The sequence below is a fragment of the Biomphalaria glabrata genome, chromosome 16 (genome assembly GCF_947242115.1).
Source record: "Biomphalaria glabrata chromosome 16, xgBioGlab47.1, whole genome shotgun sequence".
NCBI classification, from domain to species: Eukaryota; Metazoa; Mollusca; class Gastropoda; family Planorbidae; genus Biomphalaria; species Biomphalaria glabrata.
Genome location: NC_074726.1, coordinates 10619024 through 10641969, shown reverse-complemented (window position 1 = coordinate 10641969; position 22946 = coordinate 10619024). Strand labels below are relative to the sequence as shown.

General features: G+C 33.0%; 2 protein-coding genes across 5 annotated transcripts in view; one reads left to right on the top strand and one right to left on the bottom strand.

Moving 5' to 3' along the window:
- The window catches only part of LOC129923466 (uncharacterized), a 106907-nt gene extending 103853 nt beyond the window's left edge, over nt 1-3054 (bottom strand). For all 3 annotated transcript variants that reach the window (XM_056014511.1, XM_056014513.1, XM_056014512.1), the window contains exon 1: nt 2562-3054. In XM_056014511.1, the coding sequence (XP_055870486.1) occupies nt 2562-2847 (286 nt within the window). In that variant the 5' untranslated portion in view covers nt 2848-3054. The remainder of the gene's footprint in view (nt 1-2561) is intronic.
- Nucleotides 3055-12024: 8970 nt separating this feature from the next.
- LOC106062349 (uncharacterized) lies at nt 12025-22135 on the top strand. 2 transcript variants are annotated; one of them, XM_056014518.1, is made up of 4 exons: nt 12025-12262; nt 17553-17646; nt 18200-18361; nt 21398-22135. In XM_056014518.1, the coding sequence occupies exons 1-4, from the start codon at nt 12260-12262 to the stop codon at nt 21625-21627; spliced, it is 489 nt and encodes a 162-aa protein (XP_055870493.1). In that variant the 5' UTR covers nt 12025-12259; the 3' UTR covers nt 21628-22135. The 2 variants fall into 2 exon arrangements, with proteins under 2 accessions (XP_055870493.1, XP_055870494.1); XM_056014519.1 differs by lacking the exon at nt 12025-12262 and adding an exon at nt 14358-14427.
- Nucleotides 22136-22946: the final 811 nt, after the last annotated feature.

Here is a 22946-nt window from a genome sequence, read left to right as displayed (position 1 = left end):
CAAACTTTGCAACCTCCACCGAATACCGCTAACTCAGGCCACTTCCATTACGTCATGTGAGAGATCATTCTCAAAGCTCAAGTTCATCAAAAACTATCTCAGGAGCAAAATGACGCAAGAAAGGCTTATCATGGCTTTAATGTCAGTGAAGTCACAAATACTAGAAAGTATCGATGTAGTTGATGTTATAGATTTCTTTGCTGCAAATAATGAACGACGTGAAGCGATATCAATTTAGATTTGTCACTTGTGCATTATTTAACTAATAAACAACGGCATTATTCATTAAAAGAGTCTTCATGATTATTTTTTTGTTAAGTTTACTGATATACTGAACCAATTTGATTTTGGGCTTATATATATTTGCGTACATTATCTCATGTCATATGTCGAATGTCAAAATGCAAGGGGCCCCCAAAGAGGTCAATCCCCCCGGGCCCCCAAATCCCTAGTTACGCCCCTGTATGTATGTATGTATGTATGTATGTATGTATGTATGTAGGTATGTAGGTATGTATGTATGTATGTATGTATGTAGGTATGTATGTATGTATGTATGTATGTATGTAGGTATGTATGTAGGTATGTAGGTGTGTATGTATGTATGTATGTATGTATGTATGTATGTATGTAGGTATGTATGTATGTATGTATGTATGTATGTATGTAGGTATGTATGTATGTATGTATGTATGTATGTATGTAGGTATGTATGTATGTATGTATGTATGTATGTATGTATGTATGTATATATGTATGTATGTAGGTATGTATGTAGGTATGTAGGTATGTATGTATGTATGTATGTATGTATGTATGTAGGTATGTAGGTATGTAGGTATGTATGTATGTATGTTTGTATGTTTGTATGTTTGTATGTATGTATGTATGTATGTATGTATGTATGTATGTATGTATGTATGTATGTAATGTATGTATGTATGTATGTATGTATGTATGTATGCATGTATGTATGTATGTATGTATGTATGTATGTATGTATGTATGTACGTATGTACGTATGTACGTATGTATGTATGTATGTATGTATGTATGTATGTATGTATGTATGTAGGTATGTATGTATGTATGTATGTATGTATGTATGTATGTATGTATGTAGGTATGTATGTAGGTATGTAGGTGTGTATGTATGTATGTATGTATGTATGTATGTAGGTATGTATGTATGTATGTATGTATGTAGGTATGTATGTAGGTATGTATGTATGTATGTATGTATGTATGTATGTATGTATGTAGGTATGTATGTATGTATGTATGTATGTAGGTATGTAGGTATGTATGTATGTATGTATGTATGTATGTATGTATGTTAGGAATAGAAATAAAAACCGCTTGACCAATATTATACTCTTATCTTATATAATAAAGACGTTACTTAAAAAGAGAAGATGATTACGTCCTACGCGTCATGCATTTAGTCATGCATATTAACCAATGACTGCCAAATCACTGGCTAGCTCAGGCAACACATTCCATGCTCTAATAGCGCTAGGGAAGAAGGAGTATTTGTACAAATTTGTCCTAGCATATGGGACGAGGAATGTGCCTTTATCCTCGCGTCTTTCAGAGTTTTTTAATTAAATATTGTTTTTGTATTTGAAGATTATGGTTCAGTGATTTATGTATAATTGCTACTTTACTTTTGAGTCTTCTGTCCTGAAGGCTTTCTAAATTTAGTGATTTTATTAAGGTTGTTGCTCTAGTCAAATGTGAATATTCATTTGTTATGAATCTCACTGCTCCATTTTGTGTCTCTTCCAATTTCTCAATGTTTTCTTGAGTTGAGGGGTCCCAAACGGAGGATGCATATTCTATTAATGGCCTAACGAAGGTTTTATGTTTTTATTTGATTTACAGAAATTTCTTTTAATAAATCATAATGCTTTGTTTTATTTTTTTGATAGTTTCATCAATATGGGGATTCCATGACAGTTTTTCATTTATTATAACACCTAAGTATTTTGATGTTTTAGTCTGTGTTACTGGTTTACCATGAATAAGATAAGTGGAATTAATTTGTTTTAGTTTTTTTTTGTTACTCTTAATAAATGTCATTTTTCTAAGTGGTCCAATTGATTCCCATTTCTCTAATTCATCTAATCATCTTTGTAAAATTTGTGTATCTTGTGTTGTTTTTATTGTTCTATATATTATGCAATCGTCTGCAAATAATCGGACTTTTGTTCCTGAACTATTGTATATTGGTAAATTGTTTATGTAAATTAAAAATAGTAGTGGACCTAAGACTGTTCCTTGAGGTACGCCTGAGTTTACTGTTATTGATCTGTATTATATAAGATAAGAAAAGATATATATATTTTAGGGATTTTCCCGACTTCTAAAAAAGATGAAGGAAATGTAAATTCGGATTTTCCCTTTTTTTTCCCCACTACATTTAACATTAGCCTACAATCAAATAATTTTGCTTAAAATATCCAAAAACATTTACCATTAACATACATTTTTTATATTAACAAGTAGAATGAATAAAGAACATTTTACTACAGAGATCAAGCTCTCAGTCAATAACATACCGTGTTTTCGTAGCTTGTCCAATATAAACCTATAGTTCCCTTCTAAAGATTTTAAGAAATAGTTAAAGCTATATCCAGGACCAGCATTTAGCAACCTATCAAGTAGAATTTCATTTCTATCTTTTCTCTTAGCTTGACTGGAAATACTAATTTTATCATCTAAATCTATGACCTCATGTTGAAACAAAAAGTTGACAATATCTCTCGCATCCAGCTGATCCAGTAAATACATATAGTTATGCTGAATACACTTCTCATCCTCAGGTTTTAATCTTCCTTTAGACATGTTAAAAGTGTCACATTACTGTTACTCTTAAATTCACACCGTAAAAGCATAGCATGAAAAATATTATTGATAAACAACCAACCATTTCAAGATAAGTTATTTAAAAAACGGGTTAAAAAATCGTAACGTTAGTATTAAAACAAATTGGTTGTTTGCAAATTGTTTTGGGTACCAAAGTAAAGTGATGTGCAACGTCATTGATAAACAGCTTGGATTCACGTTTCGAACATAGTTAACTGGGTTGCACGTTTCGAATATAGTTGAATCTCAAATGTTTGAAATACATTGGATATGATTACAACTCAGGCAATACTGTAATTTTACTTAACTGAAAGAAAACTACTTATTTTCAGTTTCTCCTTTGATTGTTAATGAAACGCAATTTATGAGACTATACAATGCAATATGTGGATATTTTCCGTTATTAATAATAATAATAATAACCTCCAGTATGCATCATATAGGGATTATAGAGCAAGTATTTTCCTCCTAATATCGAAGGAATGTTAGATTTAAAAAAAGAAACACTTTTTTTTACCGGCGAACAAAATGTTCCTGAAAATTAATAATTTGTTTAACTCTACATAAAAAAAAAAATACGAAATATCATTTGTCAAATTTCTAGGGAAAATGTTAAAGTCGTTTTCGAGAGACTTGTCCATCCATTGAGGTTCTTGTTATTTGCAGATTAAATAGAAGTATTGTAAAGCAGAGCGTGAAACTACGCGTTGGTTTACAATGTAAATTTGCCTCTCAAATAAAATTTGAACGAACCGCAGCCCTATGCCACACAGGTAAAAGGATGTAAAGTTAAATTTGGCTATAGAACTAAAAAAGCTAGATCTAAATCTAGATCCAAAATCAATGTATTCAGGATTTTTTAATAGGAAGAGAACAAACTGTAATAATAATGACTCCAAATCAACACCAATAGTATACTCAGGTGTACCTCCAGGAACAGTGTTAGGCTAACTACTGTTTCTAATTTACATGAATGATCAACTAATACATTAGTTTAGGAAAAGTAATATTGTGTGCAGACGATTGAATAATACAGGCCTATAAAACAATAAAAATAACACAGAACATTGAAATATTAAAAAAGGAATAAGAAAGATTACAGAAATGGGAATCGAATTGGAGCACGTCTTTCCACCCAGGAAAATGCAAGTTATTAAGAGTAAAATAAAAAATAAAAAAATAAAAAAGATTAAAAAGAGATTTTGTGTGATTACACAAAGTCAGAGGCGGCTCTGTGAGATGCCCTTCGGATCCGCCTATTTGCAAAGAATTTTTAAGATTGATTCATTGATTTACGTTTGGTCTATGCCAATGAATGCGTAGCATCGTTGTCATTAGCAGATGTCATTATCAAATTAAATGCTTGAGACGTTTTTTAAAATATTTTAAGTTGTAAAAAAAGTAAAGTTCCCCTTTCAGATCTTGTGGTCAGCACAACGACCAACCGGATTTATTCTCCCCAACTAATGTCAGGTACCCTTAAGGGCTGGGTGGACTCAGAGGCGCCTAAAGATCCCGAAATTAAAAATCCCAGTCTTCAGCAGGATTCAAACCTCTCAGCCACCACGCCTCCACTTAAAGTTGTAAGTAGATGAATTATCCATTTCAAGAATGTATGTTTTAATGTTGTTTTTATTGTTTAGCGAGTCCCGAAAGGTCATAATGGAAAAAGTGTCGGTGGATCATTATAAAATAAATCATCCTTTATAACTAAGTCATTGAATGGAATACTGATTCAAATGCTGTTTTCAAAAAAAAAAAAAATCAATACGAACTTCGTTTTAGTTGCAAGTTTTAAAAAAAATGAACCACTGTTCTAACGCGCAGTTTTGACAAATCTTCCCGCCTAGAACAAAAACGTTAGGCTTACTAGTGTTTAACAGTGCACTATGCTATCCACATAAGAAACCGGTTTAGTTCTGCAGGCTCATTTTTTGTAAAATTTCCTAGTTCATCTACTCTAATATATTTATCGAATTAGTCGGTACGTGGTAGGTATCTTGGAGTAGTGGCATCACTTAGGGGGGGGGGTGTGCAAGTGTTACAGTCCGCACCTGTTGACACCATTTTGTGGTTGACAAACAAGTTGGAAAAATTATATCTTGGCAAAAGCAAACACATCAGAAAAGATAATTATTAAATCATCTCTAGATATATGCCCAAATATGCCTAGACTAATCTAGCTGGTAGTTTAAGTATACATGACACAGCACAACGTTAAACCCAAACAAAGGAGACCTGTTCACATGATGTTATGTCCTTTTGTAATATTGATTAAATATCATTCAAAATTTTGCCATAACATTTTAATAAATGTCATAAACAGTGGGATTTTACATTAGAGTAATAATCAATAAAGTAGGTAATCAGCTCACTGTTTTGGTTCAACAAAAGAACTAACTAGCAAATAGCAATAGTTTTTATTCAAACATATTTTTTAAAATTTAAGAGGTAGGGGGAGACACCCTGAGCTACCGCACTAGGTGCCACTGACACTGTTTCGGGAGGTTTCCATGCTATTCTTAGGTGATCAGTTAACGCTACTCTACTTTTCCAAAAGAGTTTTTAAAGTCTTATCAAAGACGACGTGTTGCACTGTTTGCTTTTATGTGAAAAATAACGCCAAATGAATTTTAAAATATATTACTTTAAACTATCAAAACAGTATAATGGCTTCAATATTGGTGAATTCGATGTGGGCAGCCTCTGAGTTTGTCTGATAACACAAGCTCTCTTTGTAATCTTGCTTACATTGTAGTAATCCTGTGATCCGCAATGGCATTACGATTACGAAAAATAGTACACTCTGTTGTTCGCAACAGGGACATGGTTTCTGTTGATGTATGGCTGTGACCTAATGCGTAAAGAAGATTCTGTTTTAATTATTTTCATTGGTTTTTTCTTTGTTTTAGTCTGTCGTTGAGTTGTTCTTGTAAATTCACAGCAACTAGTGACAGAAGTAGAAAATTTGACTTCAGCTCAACAGAAGGAAGATAGGATTATTAATGACTTTTCTTGCTACAAAACTCTTAGACTAACTCTTAAATTACAAACTAAACCAAAAGCTCTGGAACGAGATCTTAATCTTTGCGGCGGCAAAGACACACTCACAGGACGCCTTCGGCAGGCTCTGGCTTGGCTTAGTACTAAACGTGTGTCCTACATGTTGATTAGTTGTGCTCATAAATTTACATCAGTTTATTGCTTTTTAACTCCTAATCGATATCATCGTTGATTTTGACCTCATTAAATTAAATTAATGTTTAATTTTTTAAACCTGACTTTGAATTATATAAAAAGAGCATATACCAAATCTATACCAAATACAACATTTTCTGATAACAAACAACAAAGCTATTGAAGCCCAATCATAACAGGGGTAAAGAAATAGTAATGAGCAAATGAAGAATTCCTTCAAAACGTGGAAAAATGATTGCGGAGAGAAAGAGTTAAGCTTAAAATGAAGCAATAGATTTGGTAACCGGTTGTGATAATTTTACTTATCTTCTCCTTTTAAACTACCTCCTGCCCACAACTAAAACGTTTGTCCTACAGGCAGTCTCTGAATTTTCTTTGGATTCTCATTATTTACTTTATGTTGCTTTTCGACCTTAACCCCATCCCATAGAGAAAAACATCCGCTTTGGGCCCTTTTTTTTTGTTATAAAGATAACCCTTTACCTTTTTTACCTAAGGTCGATCGGTTCTACAACACAAACTTTTCAGCTTTTAAATCTACTTATAGCATCAATGTTTATTAAATATTTTTTTACACCTTTTAATCATCAGAAATAGACTCTAGCTTTATGTTTAAATGCTATTAATCTAGTATTGTTTATTTTTTTACTTAGCGGAAAGGAAGCGGAAATGACGTGAGGCAATTTAAAAATAAGTAAAGTCAGGGACAAAATTGCTTTAAAATATACGGAATTTGTTGACATTTTAAAAATGCTATACATGTAGACTTCGGCTGTTTTGGGAAATACCGAACATAAAATACAAAGTTTGATAGAGTTTGAGGTTTTTCGCGAATAGTGGTCGCCAAGTTGTCAATCTATCAAAATTGGCTCTTAGTGAGCACCTAGGAGGTAAAAGGAACAAGTGGACGAAATTAGTTGCGATTTAATATGACAGTTTAAGAGCTCTCGTGATAAATGAAGGAGTCAGTCAGAATTTTGCGCTTATAATATAGATGCGTACTCTCTATTTGATACTAAAAGCTTTTTTTTAGACCATTACGAGAAGTTCAAGTAAGCCTGCCAATGTACTCATACTATTTTGTCTCATATATTTCGTCCGTTATAAATAATACCATTTACTTTTTTAGTTACAATTTTTCTGTTACCATTATATAACTGTTTACTTTCTTAACTATCGTCCTGTTATTTCTTCAATTAAAAACATCTAATGAAATACCCAGAAAGACACAAAAATTTAAGGAACATTCCTCGTTCCTTATGCTAGGACAATTTTGTACAAATGCTCTTTCTTCCTTGGTGCTATTAGAGCATGGAATGGGTTGCCTGAGCTAGCCAGAAAAACCAATGACTTGGCCGAATTGAAGTCATTGGTTAACATACATAATCATCTTTTTTTTTTTTAAAGTACTGTCTGTATTATAAAAGATACTAGACATATGTTACCCGCGACCCGCGGGTCTTTATTTGCGCATTACTTTCGATATAGTCACTAAATTTTGTATGTTCATGTGTATAAAGTATAAAGTAGATCTTGAGGTAGACATAGATCTAAATCTACACTAATCTAGAGTTAAAAATTGGCTTTTATAGAGTTCATTCTGTGTTGCGCATGCGTGAACTTTTTTTCATGACTGAATATAGGCCTATCTCAGCTTTAGCGAAAAGCGAACGAATGTATTAAAAATGCTTTAGAAAAACAAATTTGAATGTTAATTTGATTAAAATATGAAATGAATGGACAATAATTTGTATGTTTATGTGTTAAAGCATAAAACTATCTTTGCGAAAAGAAGTTTTATCATCTTAGAGTTCAATAAGAGTTTTAGACCTAGGCCTAGGAATAGACTCAGTAGAGAGATGTGTTAATGTGTAACCATTTAGTAATATCTATGAAAGAATGTTCGCCAGGAAATCTGTAGTCACAGATATCAGGAACTAATTTATGTAAAAAATGCTTTTGAATAATCTAGTGGATTGGATATAGATGTATGTTAAACGTAGCTAATGATCCTTTCACGCTATTTCAACTCGGCTTCGCAGCTTTTGTAAACGAATGTAGCTTTAGAAAACCAAATTTGAATGTTTATTTGATCAAAATATGAAATGAATGGATTTTAATTAATATGTTTATGTGTTAAAGTATAAAACTATCCGTGCGAAGAGAAGTTTTATCATCTTAGAGTTGAATTAGAGTTTTAGATCTAGGGATGGGATTATAAAGTAAACAATTAAACGAATTAATATTTAGTACGCGATTCATTACGGTATTGTCTAATGAAAGAATGTTCGTCAGGAAATCTGTAGTCACAGATATTAGGAACTAATTTATGTAAAAAATGCTATTGAAACACAAAATTGAAGGTTAATTTTATTATATAATGAAATCAATAGACCTCCTTTTTATTTCATGTGTCAAAGTAAAAAACTATCTGCGCAAAGTGTATTTCTTAAAATTAGATCTAGGTCTAAATCCTTTCTATCTTTTCTCATGTCAACGTTGTAGACATGGCCTAGATCCATAAAATACTATAGCTGTAATAGAGTCGGACAACTTTATTTTTTTTGAGGGTCTTAATTTTGTTTTAGGGCTACAATACATACACTACGGTCTAAGTTAGTACCCAAGGAACATTCCTGCCTAGTTTTATCAAGATTGGTCAAGTGGTTTTGATGTCTATAAGTTTACATACATACATACATACATACATACATACATACATACACCTCACATTCTACTTTATAATATAGATGATATTATTTTTAATATATTAACAAATTTACGTTTTAAGATGTTTTTTTTTTAATATATCATTCATAAAAATTGAGCTCTATCGACACAATAATTCGTCTTGCTTACATATTTTTACATAAAAAAATGTAAGAAGAGAAATGTGGCACAACTGAGTAAGCTCGATTACATTAAGTACTTGCTCATTAGTATGAGTGGTAAGGGTGGTTCCTGAAAAAGGTTATTTCCAGAAAAACATTGTAAGTATTTTAAATACATTTTATGATCTGGCAAATTTCTTTCCTTAAAATTTCCAAATGGGCCATACCATAAAGTCATAAAGAGCACTTAATGAAGTATGTGTTCGTAATTGATAGTAAACTCTAATAATTGTATATCTTGAACGGTATTTCTCCACTTAGACCTAGGTATATGGCGAGAAATATTTGTAATCTATATCAACTTCGTCACACTGTATAACCAATATTATAGAGAAATGGAGTTTCTCATATCTTGACAGAGGCCGAAATTTGCAGTAAATTTTTGACGACCATAAATAAACGTAATCTAAATAATAAAACCAGGTTACAGAGACAGTTTGTGTGGAAACACAAACTCTAAATAGGCCCCCAAAGTTGTCTACTCAGGCACGTAAAAATAGAAAGGTCTCACTATTTCCAGAAAGAATATAAAAAACTATGAACTACAAACTATCAACAACTACAACCCTATCTCCGTCGAAACGTGTTTGTGTCGAAAGTGTTGCCAATACTATTGTATTTAGATCGACTAACCACAGGATACGAAGATTTATTTATGTTATTATTATTACATAGTTAATATCAATATATATTTAATGAATTTATAGTTTTGAAGATATAGTTAAATCCTAGGTGCCATTTACAAAGACTGCACCCAGAATGATTAGAAACAGGATTAATGCAGCACTTGGACCCTCGATGACCTGCTTACTGTAAAAAGAAGGTAAATTCAAACTCTATGGCCACATCACAAAGTCCTCATGGCTCACAGAGACCTTTAGGGAACAGTACTGAGAAGAAGAAGAAGAGTTAGACAAAGAAAACGATGGGAAGACAACATCAATGAATTAACAGCCATGTAAATGAAATTCTATCTAAGGCAAAGGATAGAGAGGAAAAGAGAAAGTCGGCTGACAGATCTTGTGTGGTGCCTCAGCGGTCCAACAGACTAAGGGATAGGGGAAGTTCAACGTGAGCCTGGCCTAACTGATGTTATTGAATGGCTATTTAATTAATCTAAATGTTTTATTTTGTCAATGATTTTCTTATTGAAACCCTCAACAAATATAACTTTTCCCTTTTAACAAAATTCCCTTTAAGTAATTGTTACAAACCTCATTGGAGGCGCTACTGTTCACGTGTATAATATGAAAAACTAGTTATTAATTGTTGTTTTAGATTACATTCCACTTATATGTATACTAAATATTTTTTCTTTTTAAAAAAGTTAACATTGTTTTGTAAAGTTAGGTAGTTAGTATGACAGAAATTACATAATGTTCTAATACAATTGAAAAAAAATTGACAAAAAAATCTAAAACCGTTTTGCATAATTGTGTTATAAATATGGTAAAAAGTCATCTACAAAATATTCTCCCGTGTTGTAAAAATTGTGTGTTTTTATGAAAAAAAACTTATATAGTAGATTTAATAAATTACATTTTGTTTGCTTTTACAAAAGAAAAAATGTAGCCGTTGCATCATAATTTTGAAAGGTAAAAAATATCATGATGTCGGATTTTTAATATCTTTTCTAGTTTACAAGATCCAAAACGGGAGGACGGAAAAACGGACAGACAGACCACACATAATTAATAGCTGCTATAACATTAGTGCATTTTAAAAAATAAAGCTTATATTGACTGAAATAGCATCACTTATTTTGAATAAATCATGTCATTATTTTTCAGTAGATCTAAAGCCTACAGAGACATGGTGATTTAGGTAAGTTACGGTATTCAAGTTAAGTCTAGAATTTAGAGCTAGTCTAGTCAGTAAAAATTGCTTCGAAGATGGCAGAATGTCAACTCAGACCACCAAAAGAATTTAGCTTGGTAGACGGCAATGCTAGTGAGCATTTGCCAAAGGTTGCGCCAATTTGGACAATTTTGTTTATTTTTAATGTAATTTTTTATGAGTTTTCAGGATAATGTAATAATTTCAGGAGATTTTCATGACTTTTTTTCGTACACTTTGCAATTTCTTCTTCGTATATAATACAGACGTTACTTAAAAAAAGAAGATGATTACGTCCTACGCGTCACTGGTTTTTCTGACTAGCTCAGGCAACCTATTACATGCTCTAACAGCACTAGGGAAGAAGGAGCATTTGTACAAATTTGTCCTAGCATATGGAATGAGGAGGCCATGGAAACCCTGTCATAAGTTGAAATGGTTTAATTTAATAATTTACAACTAGTGTTAGCGCGGGGCCTATGAAAGTGCGGGGCCCACTGCAGCTGCATAGGTTGCAGTGCCCTAAGACCGGCCCTGCTAACAGCAACATATGCATATGAGACATGAAAGTCATCTGCCAAAGTTGAGAAAAGACTAAATTTGACTCAACAAAGACGGATTTCAGGAGTCAGTTAAAGAGATACGTCTCAGACAAGGAAATTCTATGCCAAACTGGTTGTCGACCACTTAATGAAGTTGTGACAGAGCGTCGCATGTTATTTGCATGTTCTCCAACAAAATGAATTTTGCATGCCATGATTTCAGTGACATGGATGCCAATAGGAGGAAAGCACAAACCCTATAACTTAGAGCTACACCTTCACGGTGGATCTAATAGCAGTGGACACCAAGTGGGAAGAGGCTTCAGACACTGCCTTTGACAGATCTTTGTCTAGACTAAATGCTTTCAATTGCAGATATTTTTCTTTATTGTTTTTGTTCAATGCAACTTTCTTGTTTATATCATGCTCAGTGCGCTATGGTCCAATCATTTTTGTCGACGACTGCTGTTGGGTGAGAGGAGGGAGGAGGTATTTGTGAGTATGTTTCCGTGCTGTCTTTTCAAAAACAGTTTTTAGAAAAAGCTGCTCGATTCTCAATTCGAATTCGAATCACATTTTAAGACTCCTTATGAACTAGAATTGACCACGATATTAGCTTCGCCCCATTTACAGCATATAACTATTGTCGTTGCAGTCAAATAAGCTTTTTTTCCCCCACTCACCAGAAAATAAAATTAAATGAGTTATTAACTACATGTACTCCTGTAACACAATTATTACCGAGTTTCGTCTCTTGTTAATTCATCACGTGGATGAACTTTGCTGTGAAATATTTAAATGATGTGCACACTACTTAATAAGGTCATTGAAGTAGAATAACTATCAGGAGAGCTTTTAGCTTGAATATTACATCATCATACAGCTCAGGCGAAGATTGACAACTAGACAACTGCATCGAAAATAATGGTAACGTTTATATTTTATAAATTATTATACATTTTTTTAAGATAAAAAATTAGTTTCAAATTTAGATACTTCCATCATTCTAGACATTTGAAGTTGTAGACGATTTAATGGAGTAATAATACAAATATCAATATGTGGAAGTTGTAGTGTAATATATTATCTTTCTTTTGCTTATAGATAGATTAGTGTTGACTAAAGAAATTATTATGCATAAGAAATGATTCTTATAACAAGTTCTAAACCTATAGCTGTGTGTTCGATATTATTCTGTTAGTCGTTATACTGCATTACAGACGTTGGCAGCACCGTGAAATACTCCCCTATTTCACATTCTTATTCTTAGAGTAAAGCCCCCTTTCAGACCTTGCAATCTCTAGGGCAGATGATGTTAAGGTCATCTGTATTTAGCTTAAGGTCAACGAGCAAGGTGCCATGTGGCCAGCTCAACGACCAACCGCTTTTACTTTCCCCAACTAGAGTCAGGTTCCAATAAAATTGGGTGGACTCAGGGGCGCCCTAAGAATCCAGAAATTCAAAATCACAGTCTTCACTAAGATTCAAACCCAGAACCTTTATTATATATGAGTGCGCTATTTTTTGTATCCTGTTTATAAATGACCATTAATGTACATAAGAATTTTTTTAAACAATGGTGTACAGAAGATATTCATACATGGGGACAAATCAATTAAAAACAAACTTTTTGGTGTTTCCGATGTAGAGAGTTTGAATAATGTAAAATATTTTACAAGTTTGATTAATCAGGTTTCAAGATATATGCTTTCTAAACCAAAACTCCTGCAGAACTACGGTAGATATTAGAGGGCCGAGTTCTATCCTGAAAACAATGAGACCATCGAACAATAGTCCTGAGTGCATACCACACGACCAGGTGGCCATTCATGATGAAGGAAGTATTTGATAAACCATATAATAATTTACTTTAACGATATGAGCACTGTAGAATCAAATTTCCAACCACTAATGCTTATAGCAAAAATTAACATTATTATTTAAGTTGGGAAGTGATAGTTCGATATTGGAGATTGTCACGATAATATAAACAATGTCAGGTACACTAAAATAAGATTTAAACTACCAACTAAAAAAAGCTTAAATAAAGATTAGAAAATTAAATTCTGCGGTTTTAAAAATGCGAATGAGAGTTGTTATGTAACTTCTAAAAGACTAGCTTATCAACACTTCCTTCATTTTGTACACCGGATACACCAACAAATCTTGATATTTATAGTTTTATAGTTTTTCCACCATGTATAAAAATCTCCAATAGGACCACTCAACATTATATATTTCTTCAACTTATTTCAAAATTTGTCCCTATCTTCTTTTCATTTTCTTGCATGTTTCAAAAGTTTCATTATTTCGCAATAAAAAAGCTTGTCCTCGAGTCCGAAGATTAATGAGGAATGCAGTATTTCAAGTGGCTACGCAGCCCCAGCTGTGACCTACATATTTTTTTATATCGGTTTCTTTTCTTTTTCTCTCGTGTTGTATTGCTTTTTTTTCATACTTTTTATAGGTTTGGGTTTCGTATTTGTTGGGGGTTGCGATCTATATTCTTGTAAAGCTACACAACTGTAGAACGACTTCTGGCTTTTAAAATAACTTATGAAATACTTTGCATGTAAAGAAGTAAACCGACCAACTCTTTAATACCCTCACGCCAATTGGTGTTGATTCTAACAGAGGAAACCGTTCGTTGCCTTAATCGTCGCAGTGACAGTAATGTAAGTTGATAGAGCCTTGAGCTAATAATGCAAAATTAGGTTTTATCTCCACACTAACCAATTTATTTTTTTTATCTTTTTTTTTTGAATTACAATAACGTATCGTTTAGTTAACTACTTATTTCATTGAAAATAAGGTTGAAATTTATAGAAAATATAGGTTACTAGTTTTACACGACCTGGACAGAATTTTATGTTAATGAAATCGTTGAAACCCTTGAAGAGTCCTTGAATATCAATGAGGATACTCCTACTGGATTCCTTGAAAAAATGTATGTTTATGACTTCTACCATCAAGGAAGTATATTAGCAAACTTAAATATTATAACTAGTACTTACTTTTTAAGTCTTTGGGTTCAGCTATGACAGACAGAGATAAACTGATGATGAGGATGCAGAATATCAGGAAAAGGACAAGTTTGTTTAAGTGAATAGTTTTGCAAATACATAGGTTTTGTAATTATACTAATAAAATCTTATCGTAAACAGACTTTACTTCAAAAATAAACTAATTACGTCATATGCGTGTTCCTAGGTCAATCTAGTCATGCATGTTAATCAATGACTTAAATTCTGCCAAGACATTGGTTTTCCTGGCTAGCCCAGGCAGCCGATTCCATGTTCTAATAGCACTAGGGAAGAAGGAGAATTTGCACACATTTGTCTGAGCATATGGAACAAGGAATGTACCTTCATCTTTGCGTCTTTTTGAGATTTTATTCAGAGGCGTAGCTAGGGTGGAGGGAGGGAGGGGGAGAATTTGACAATCCCCTGGGCCTCCACTGGAGGGGGCCCCAAATAAGTTTTTTTTTACATTCAATATTAAATATTAAGCAAAATTCATGGACCCCAAAGATGTCAAGCCGCCCGGGCCCCCAAATGATTGCAAACTCCTAGCTACACCACTGATTTTATTTGTTTTTGTTTTTGTATTTGACGATTATGGTCTAATGTTTTATATATAATTGCCACTTTACTTTTAAGTTTTCTATCTCGAGGCTTTCTAAATGTAGTGATTTTACTAAAGGTGTTTCTCTAGTCAAATGTGAAAAGTGAAATTTCACTTAATATCTAGAGTTTCTAATATTATAACCTAAGTAAATATATTACATACGGCTTGTGAAAATATGTCACTTATCAACACTTCCGCTTTGTGCATATAAACCAAACAAAAACTGTCGATATTTATGGACTTGTCTTTATTTATGATAATAATAACAAAATGCTTTTTTTTGAGTTCGAAGATTAATGAGAAGTACAGTATTTTACGTGAATACGCAGTCCCAGGTGCGAACTACATATTTCGCCACATCCATAATTAAACATTTTGATATTTTGTACAAAATCAAACAAGCGAAATAAAAAACAAGGTTACAAAGACAATTTGTGTGGACACACAAACTCAAAATCGGCCCCCGAAGTGGTCCACATAGAGACAGATGGACAGATCGAGACATTGGTAGAGGGTAGAACATATTAGGCTGTAAAAGAAATATACTTTAAAAATCATCAAAAAAATGCATATCTATTTAACTGGATATGACTCACAAAAAAATGTTGAAATATTTATTTTATTTAAAAAATAAAAACACAAATCAATGTTTCAGCTGGGTTTAGAACCCAGGACCTTCTGCATGTTAAGCAGATGTGATAACCGCTACGCTACGGAAACACATATCGATATAAAAATACATACGAAATCTTTTCTTATACTTTCAGTTTGATACCAAAGGTATGTTACTTAATAGTAACTCCTTTGTCATTTGACATACAAAGACTAGATCTATTATGTCTAGATCTGGACCTAGTTTTAGATCTAAATGTAGATTCAAGATCTAAGGCTAAGCCTAGATATAGAAATAGATCTAAGTCTTTTTTTTTTAAGCCATTCTAAGTCTCTAAGCCTAGATCTAGAAATAGATTTAAGTCTCTAAAACGTCTAGATCTAGAGTTAGATCTAAGTCTATATCAAGTATATCTAAGTCTAGATCTAGATATATAATCTTAATATAGATACTACTATATCTAGACTAGAACGCATATATAGATGTAGATCTGACCTCTATTTATTGCAATTTAGAATCAGATTGTTGTCAAGTGTATAGCCAAATGAGGATGTGTGAAAACTGCGCAGTAAAAAGTAATTTTTTTTTAAAAACTCACAATTGAAACGGAATTCGTATTAAAATTCTTTTTAAAAACAACATTCGAATCAGTATTCTATTCCACGAGATAGTTAATTAATATAATTTTTTTTATAACTATTCATTGATACTTTTTCAATCGTGACCTTAGTTGAATTTTTTTTGTACCAATGCGCGAATTTAAGAATGAAGCTTGATTTATTAAAACAAAAAAGAAGCTTATGAACTTTTTTAATAAGACTTACTTCTCGTGATGTTTTTCATTGAAAAGTGGTGTAATTTAAAAAAAAAATCTGCTTGCATATATAATTTTTAAAAATTTGATGGTTCACTTTCGGTATGGAAAAAAGAAGTTGTTGCATCAGAACTTTGAATAATCTAAAATATCATGATGTCCGATTTTCATTTTCTCTTCTAGTTTCTAAGATATAAACGGGACGGACGGACGGACAGACAGAAGGACAGGCAGGCTACACAAAACTAGTAGCGCCTTTTCCCCTTTCGGGGCCGCTAAAAAACCCTGTCACATAACTAAGTCCTCCAAGCTGGTCCCAACTCTCCCTTAGAGTCATAACCTGACGTCCTTGTGATAGTAAGTGTATGTGTTTTGCGTGGCTGGTAGTGCATTGTGTGTGTCTGTGTATGAAATGACCAGTGGACCTTGAGTGTACATGCTTGAGTGAACAGCAGTGTGTCAGGGACAGTGTGTAAAAGGAAGTCTATATAGAGTATAGAGAACAAGTGGCTGGAGTAAAGAGCATAAAGTGTTGTTTTAGTCTATTACAGTCCTGCAGGAGGTTTGGGATAGAACGTAATTTAATAATGTTAATTTATGAGGGAACATCCCAAATTACTAAACAAAGAGACCCTTAGGTTAACTTTGCTTCACATTGTTTGTTTGTTTTTTAATTTTTTGTTCAAAACCTTATAATAGTTAAGGTATCAGTCTGACACATTGACATAAGAACCAAAGACTTCTATTACAGTATCTCGTTGATATAATGTAACCAATAGCTTCTTCAAGCAACGAACAAAATATCACTCAAGTTTCAATAACGCGGCAATAGGTCATATATTTCTTTTAGGCACATTTTCCAGTCTGTCTAGTCTTTTACTTTACAACTTTCACGTCATTCATATTTCTTTAAATATACAACTAGATGGTTGTGATTATTAGCATTAATAATTAATTATTGCCCTATTAATCTAGATATAGCCGATGACACAACACTATCACATGAGATTTTCGGCATGACAAAATTTTTAAGTTGGTTCAGTCTCTCTCTCTATATATATATATAAGTCCATAGTTTTTACACTATGAGCAGTGCACTATTAAATTTTTAGTGAACATATAAAAGTTTTGTACTGTTTTTTTTTTTTTTTTTTTGGCTACAGAACAGAAAAGCGTGCAATTTTGGTCTTCTGATATCCAGCTTACTTCTTCATTGTATTTCGTTCATTATGATGATGGTTTCATATTTTGTGGAAAGTAAGTATGGCAATTTCTATTTTAATTCAATCTAATTTCAGACGTCTCCAAGCAGCAGTTCTCCCCTTTCCACACAGCTGATGTATCTAAAAGGACAGCAAGTGCCGATACAATTTAGTATCACACTGCATTCCAGGCTCTGCTGGGGCTTAGCACTCTTTCTTTCTCTGTCAGCGACCGATACATACGTTGTCGGCTTATATATAGATATATTATATATGGAAGTCATATCAACTGAGAGGATAATTACAACTGACCTCGCAGATACCTTCTTGGTCCTTACGATTCTTGAGAAGACTCTCGTTGCCTGTTAGAGGGCGATACTGCTGCAGACCTGACACATCACTAGAAAATTCCTTAGTGGAAACTAAAGGGACTACAATGAATTTTGTTTCTCTTTAACGAAGCTCGACCCTGGCAGTGATAGAGAATGAATACTCGTTCGTTTCTAGCATAATAATAATTTGATTACAATAAGCTTAGGTACGATTTATTTGAACCACAAGAATCTCATTATTTTATTCAAATCGAATTTATTCATTTTTTTTTTCAGAGCCGGATTTTATAATTGTAATAATGGTGGCATTTTCACTTTTGTTTACACTGGCCTGCATAGTACTGAATCTGATTCTTCTCAGCGCAATGTGTTGCTGCCGACAAGCAAGATGTGTGTATGTCCTAACATGGGTGAGTCTGGGACTCGGCATACCTGCAGGTGTGTTCTCTTAAGAATTATTTTTCTGTCTAATCTTTATGTCTTTTTAAACATTGCTGTGCAATGCGTCACATAGAAATCAACTTAATAAAGGTAAAAACCGAATGTATCTGTGAGATGAAGCGCACTGTGAAGATTCTCATACAGGGAGTACCTTCTCCTCCTTTGTTTTTAGTCCTTGTGATCTTTAGGGCAGATGATGTTGAGCTCACCTGTTCCTTTGTCCCACAGTTAAAGAGGGTGTCATGTGACCTGCACAAGTGCCAACCGCCTTTTTTTTTTTGCCACTACTTGTGCCAGGTGCCCATTAGAGTTGGGTCGACTCAAAGGCCTCCTTAAAATCCGGAAATTCAAAATCCTAACATTCACGAGTTTCAAAGACGAAGCTCCTGGTTCGAAAGTCAAGAGCTTTACCACTCGTTCCATGTAAATGGAGTATTAGTGCTATGACAAGAAATGCTTAATCCTTCATTTACGTATACAACGGTGTTAAACACACATGGAGACTAACCCATAAACAGCCAGCAAAACATTAGCTTAGACATCAGTTTACTCTTAGTCACTAGGAGAACCAGAACTTTTGAGTGAGGGGGGGGCGATTTTTTTCCAACTCCTAACCCTAAGGCCTTCTAACCACTAACCCTATGTAAAAAAAACAACAACGAGGTTCTGAGCCTCGATGTCAGGCGTCTTCTTGCATTCTTCACTGTCAGAAACGCTTTCTCCTGATATCCATGGCTCATTATTCATCCTATTAAAAGAGGTAGGTCAAATTTAGTAAAATAAAGCAACGTGGGGGCAATGGCCGATACTGAAGTGTGAGTGACTATTGAGATACAAGTATTGTAAATATTAATCGTAATATTATCTTCATGTTAAGCGAGACCTCTTGTAGGTCTGTTTTGATCAGCATAAAAATTCAACTTTACTTGAAATATATTCTAATAAAAATGTATAGGCTTTTACTACAACCGATTCGTTCCATGAAAAGAAAAGATACCAACAAGATACAATAAAAGTTGATTTAGATGAAGGCTTTTGAGGGTCGCCGACGAAAAAAAAAAATCTCTACAAAATATTATTTGAAACGACTTTAATTTATAAATGATTGATTTAATTCAATACGCCTGTTTGTAGCTTTGTTTTGTTACAGAATTATAACTCAAAGCCCTGAATTAAAGAAAATCCGGGAGGAGAAATGAAATAGATTAATCGATTGTACTTTACATTTAAAGTTTTAGGATTTAAGTATACATTGTGAGTATAAGTCCAAAAGTATCTACACAATAGAAAAAATTGCAGAATAAGTAAAGGTTGGGAAAAGGTGACTCGAAAAAATATTTGGGTTCAAAACTCTTTAATTGTTAAATCTTATTCTTAAAACTTTCTCATGAATTCTAAATTATCCAAATCTAAGTCTTTTTTTTTTTTACATAATTATGACCATTTCATGAGCAATTTTGATTCCTCTGTTTTAACATTCATGTCGTCGAGATGGGAGGGGCGGTAGAGTAAAAACTTTGTAAGAGTCCTTTCTCCATTTTATAATTATTGCTGATTATTGCATTTGACATTAGAGGATATGGGGTGGGGACAATCATTATAAGAATTTCATATATAGCATATATAGCTTATATTTGTGACAGTTTGTAATTTTTCACTTAAAGAGAAAAAAAGTATTGGTCTGACAGGGGAAGGAGGCGATTGCATCTATCGCACCTCCCACAGTTCTACCGTCTTTCCATTTATATTTACTAATGATTTAATTTCTGATTTGACTGTGGTGCGACATAATATACAAATGGGTTCAAATATCAATACAAAGAATATATTATATTCAACAAATTTTCTTTCTCGAACTATCATTCCTACATTGGACCGCCACGACTACTCAAAGGTTAGGGCGGGGAAGGCATTAGATACAATCGTTCCACCCAACTGAATACCAGAAGGGGAGTGCCATAATAAAAAAAAATGAATATACTATGATTTCTGCATAATTTCATCGACCCCGCCACTTACAGTAGTTGGGTGGCGAGCGATCATTCCTACAACCCCAACATCCGCCAGTGCCTAGACTGGAATAGACCAGAACATAAATATTGTTTGGATATGTGTTGAGTGAAGTAGCTTTAAAAACCTAATCAAAACTATCACTGTAGGCGTATTTATTAACTCATCATCGTCGCCATCATCATCATCATTATCATCATCATCAGTTCCATGGCTTGCTCCGTAGGGGGTGCTGTGATAGTTCGCATGACAAAATCCCTCCACTTTTATCGGTCAGCAGTTTTCCTAAGCAGAATGTCAATCACTGTTTCACGTTGTCCAGCCAGCTTTTCTACGGACGACCCTTTCTTCATGCTCCCTCCACTGTACCTTAAAGGATGACTTTTGACAGTGAGTCATGTCTTACAATATGATCCAATCAGCTTAGTTTTCGTCTTTTAACATTAGGAGAAGCCACTCGTTTTTTTTTCAGCCAGAGTGTTGACATAAAAAAAGAAAATTTAACTTGTTTCTTTTCTTTTCTGACACCAAGCAGTTTTATGTATAGCATGTACTCCTTGAAATCATCTTTAGTTCTTGAAACTCGCTTGAAAAACATTGTTTTCGGCATGCATGAGGGCAAAAGATCTTTCCTCTGCAACGGTGTACAGCGATTCTTTTCTTGATGCCCACCGTTGTTTGTAGTATAGTCTTCCAGACGTTTGCTGGAAACTCTCAAGAACCTTTATATAGCCTACATTCTATTTAATTTTAGACTTTGATTATTAATTTAAAAAAAAAAAGAATTGATTTTCATAGATTTTTTTACTGCTTAATCATTTTATACAATTTCAACAACAAAATGAATAATAAACTTTTACTTCAGATCTTGTTGGCTTGTTAGAATCTTTCTTTATTATTTATTTACTAAATAATTTTAATTTTAGACTCTGATTAATAATTAAAAAAAAAGAGTAAATTGCAATAAATTTATTGACTGCTAAATACTTTAAAAATAAAAAATCATAAACATTTGTTTTACAGGTGTGTTCGCTATAGTTGGATGGAGTTTTGACATTTTAGCTCGTAATCGCCACGTGTACCAACCAATTGGTTCTGGCGCCCGCCTGGCTCTGCTTGTTGTATCCAGCATTTTCTTAATCACTGCTGCAGGATTCAACGGAGGAATCAGAAGATTGAACGTGAACGATCCTAGCCCTGACAGTGAATTGGTTGCGAACATCAAGAAGACAAAAGAGCAGACGTCTTCTTAAAGATAATGCACTTTCAAAGGGAACTTTTAAATGGCGAACTTCTTTAAAAAAATGAAGCCAAAAACACATTAATATTGAGAAATATATTTGATCCAATATGCTGTTAATATAAGTTACAAACGATTATTTTAGAATTGAATTGAAAATACATTAAATTTATTTTAGTAACACGTATTTTTATTTAGATACGAGCAGATACTCGCTATGCGCTACGGTTGAAGTAACTTAACATAGAGTAGGCGCAAACACTTCCAAGGCCCAACAGTTGCAGTTTTCTCGTCTGACTACAATATAAAGTCTTACTTTTTTTTTTATTGAAAACTTTACTCAAATGTTAACAAATGTAATATATTAGTTTGTTTATAGTAGTAGTCTGTAGAAAAATCGGTTGCGCTCGGGTGATTTACTTATGTAATTCATTTTTTCCACTTCAGTTGAAAAAAAACCAAGTGATTTTATGTTTATAAGAGCTTATTTTCTTTATTAAAATATATTTTTCAAAGATTTGCTTTTGTGTTTGTGTAATGTTTTGATGTGTTTATGAATTACTTACAATTTTAAGGTAAAACTAGTTCTTTATGTAGAATATATCAGTTTTGTCTGTCTGTCTGTCAGGTAAAAAAGGCTGAAAAAGTTATTTCGTTACATCCATTCTTGGATCAAGTTGAAACTTTGGACAATTATTCATTCATGTAGTCGAATCATGAATCAATAAAAACACAACAACAACAAACAATTAGTCAATTGTCAATACTGGTAATCAATTTATTTTGTTTGATACTAACAAGGGAAAGTAATTCTTCAGTATTGACAGATACGGCTAAATAAGTAGTATTTAGATAATTAGGCACATTATGTGTCCCACACCCATTTTCGGATCAAGTTGAAACATTAAATTATTTAATGAACTTTACAAAAATATGAATCTTTTAAAAATTAATCAATTAGTAAATTAAATATTCTGTTTGGTATTGAATACAAGAAATAAGTTCTATATTATTGAGAGATATAGTGGTAACTGCCGAGTTTTTTCCCTTAGATAAGCTTTGTTTTTTAAATTTTGATATAAGACAAACAAATCGTAATTAGGCGTTGAGTCCCAATGAATTACATATATATTTTTTTACCTTGATTGTACTAGCTTTTGTTTTCATTAATTTACCATTAAGTATTTGCATTGTCGCCTGAATATATAATAATAAAAAATATAGAATGCCATTAGGAGAAGTGCATCCCTTCCTAACTGTGGTTTAATTTTTTTTTTGACACATCTGAGCTAGCCAGGAAAACCAGTGACTTGACAGAATTTAATTCATTGG

What these genes read in the sequence shown, in the direction of transcription:
- LOC106062349 (XM_056014518.1), top strand. An exon ending in GGTTTCATATTTTGTGGAAA is followed by an intron (nt 17,647 to 18,199) that starts GTAAGTATGGCA and finishes TTTTTTTTTCAG; the next exon opens with AGCCGGATTTTATAATTGTA. An exon ending in GGGACTCGGCATACCTGCAG is followed by an intron (nt 18,362 to 21,397) that starts GTGTGTTCTCTT and finishes TTTGTTTTACAG; the next exon opens with GTGTGTTCGCTATAGTTGGA.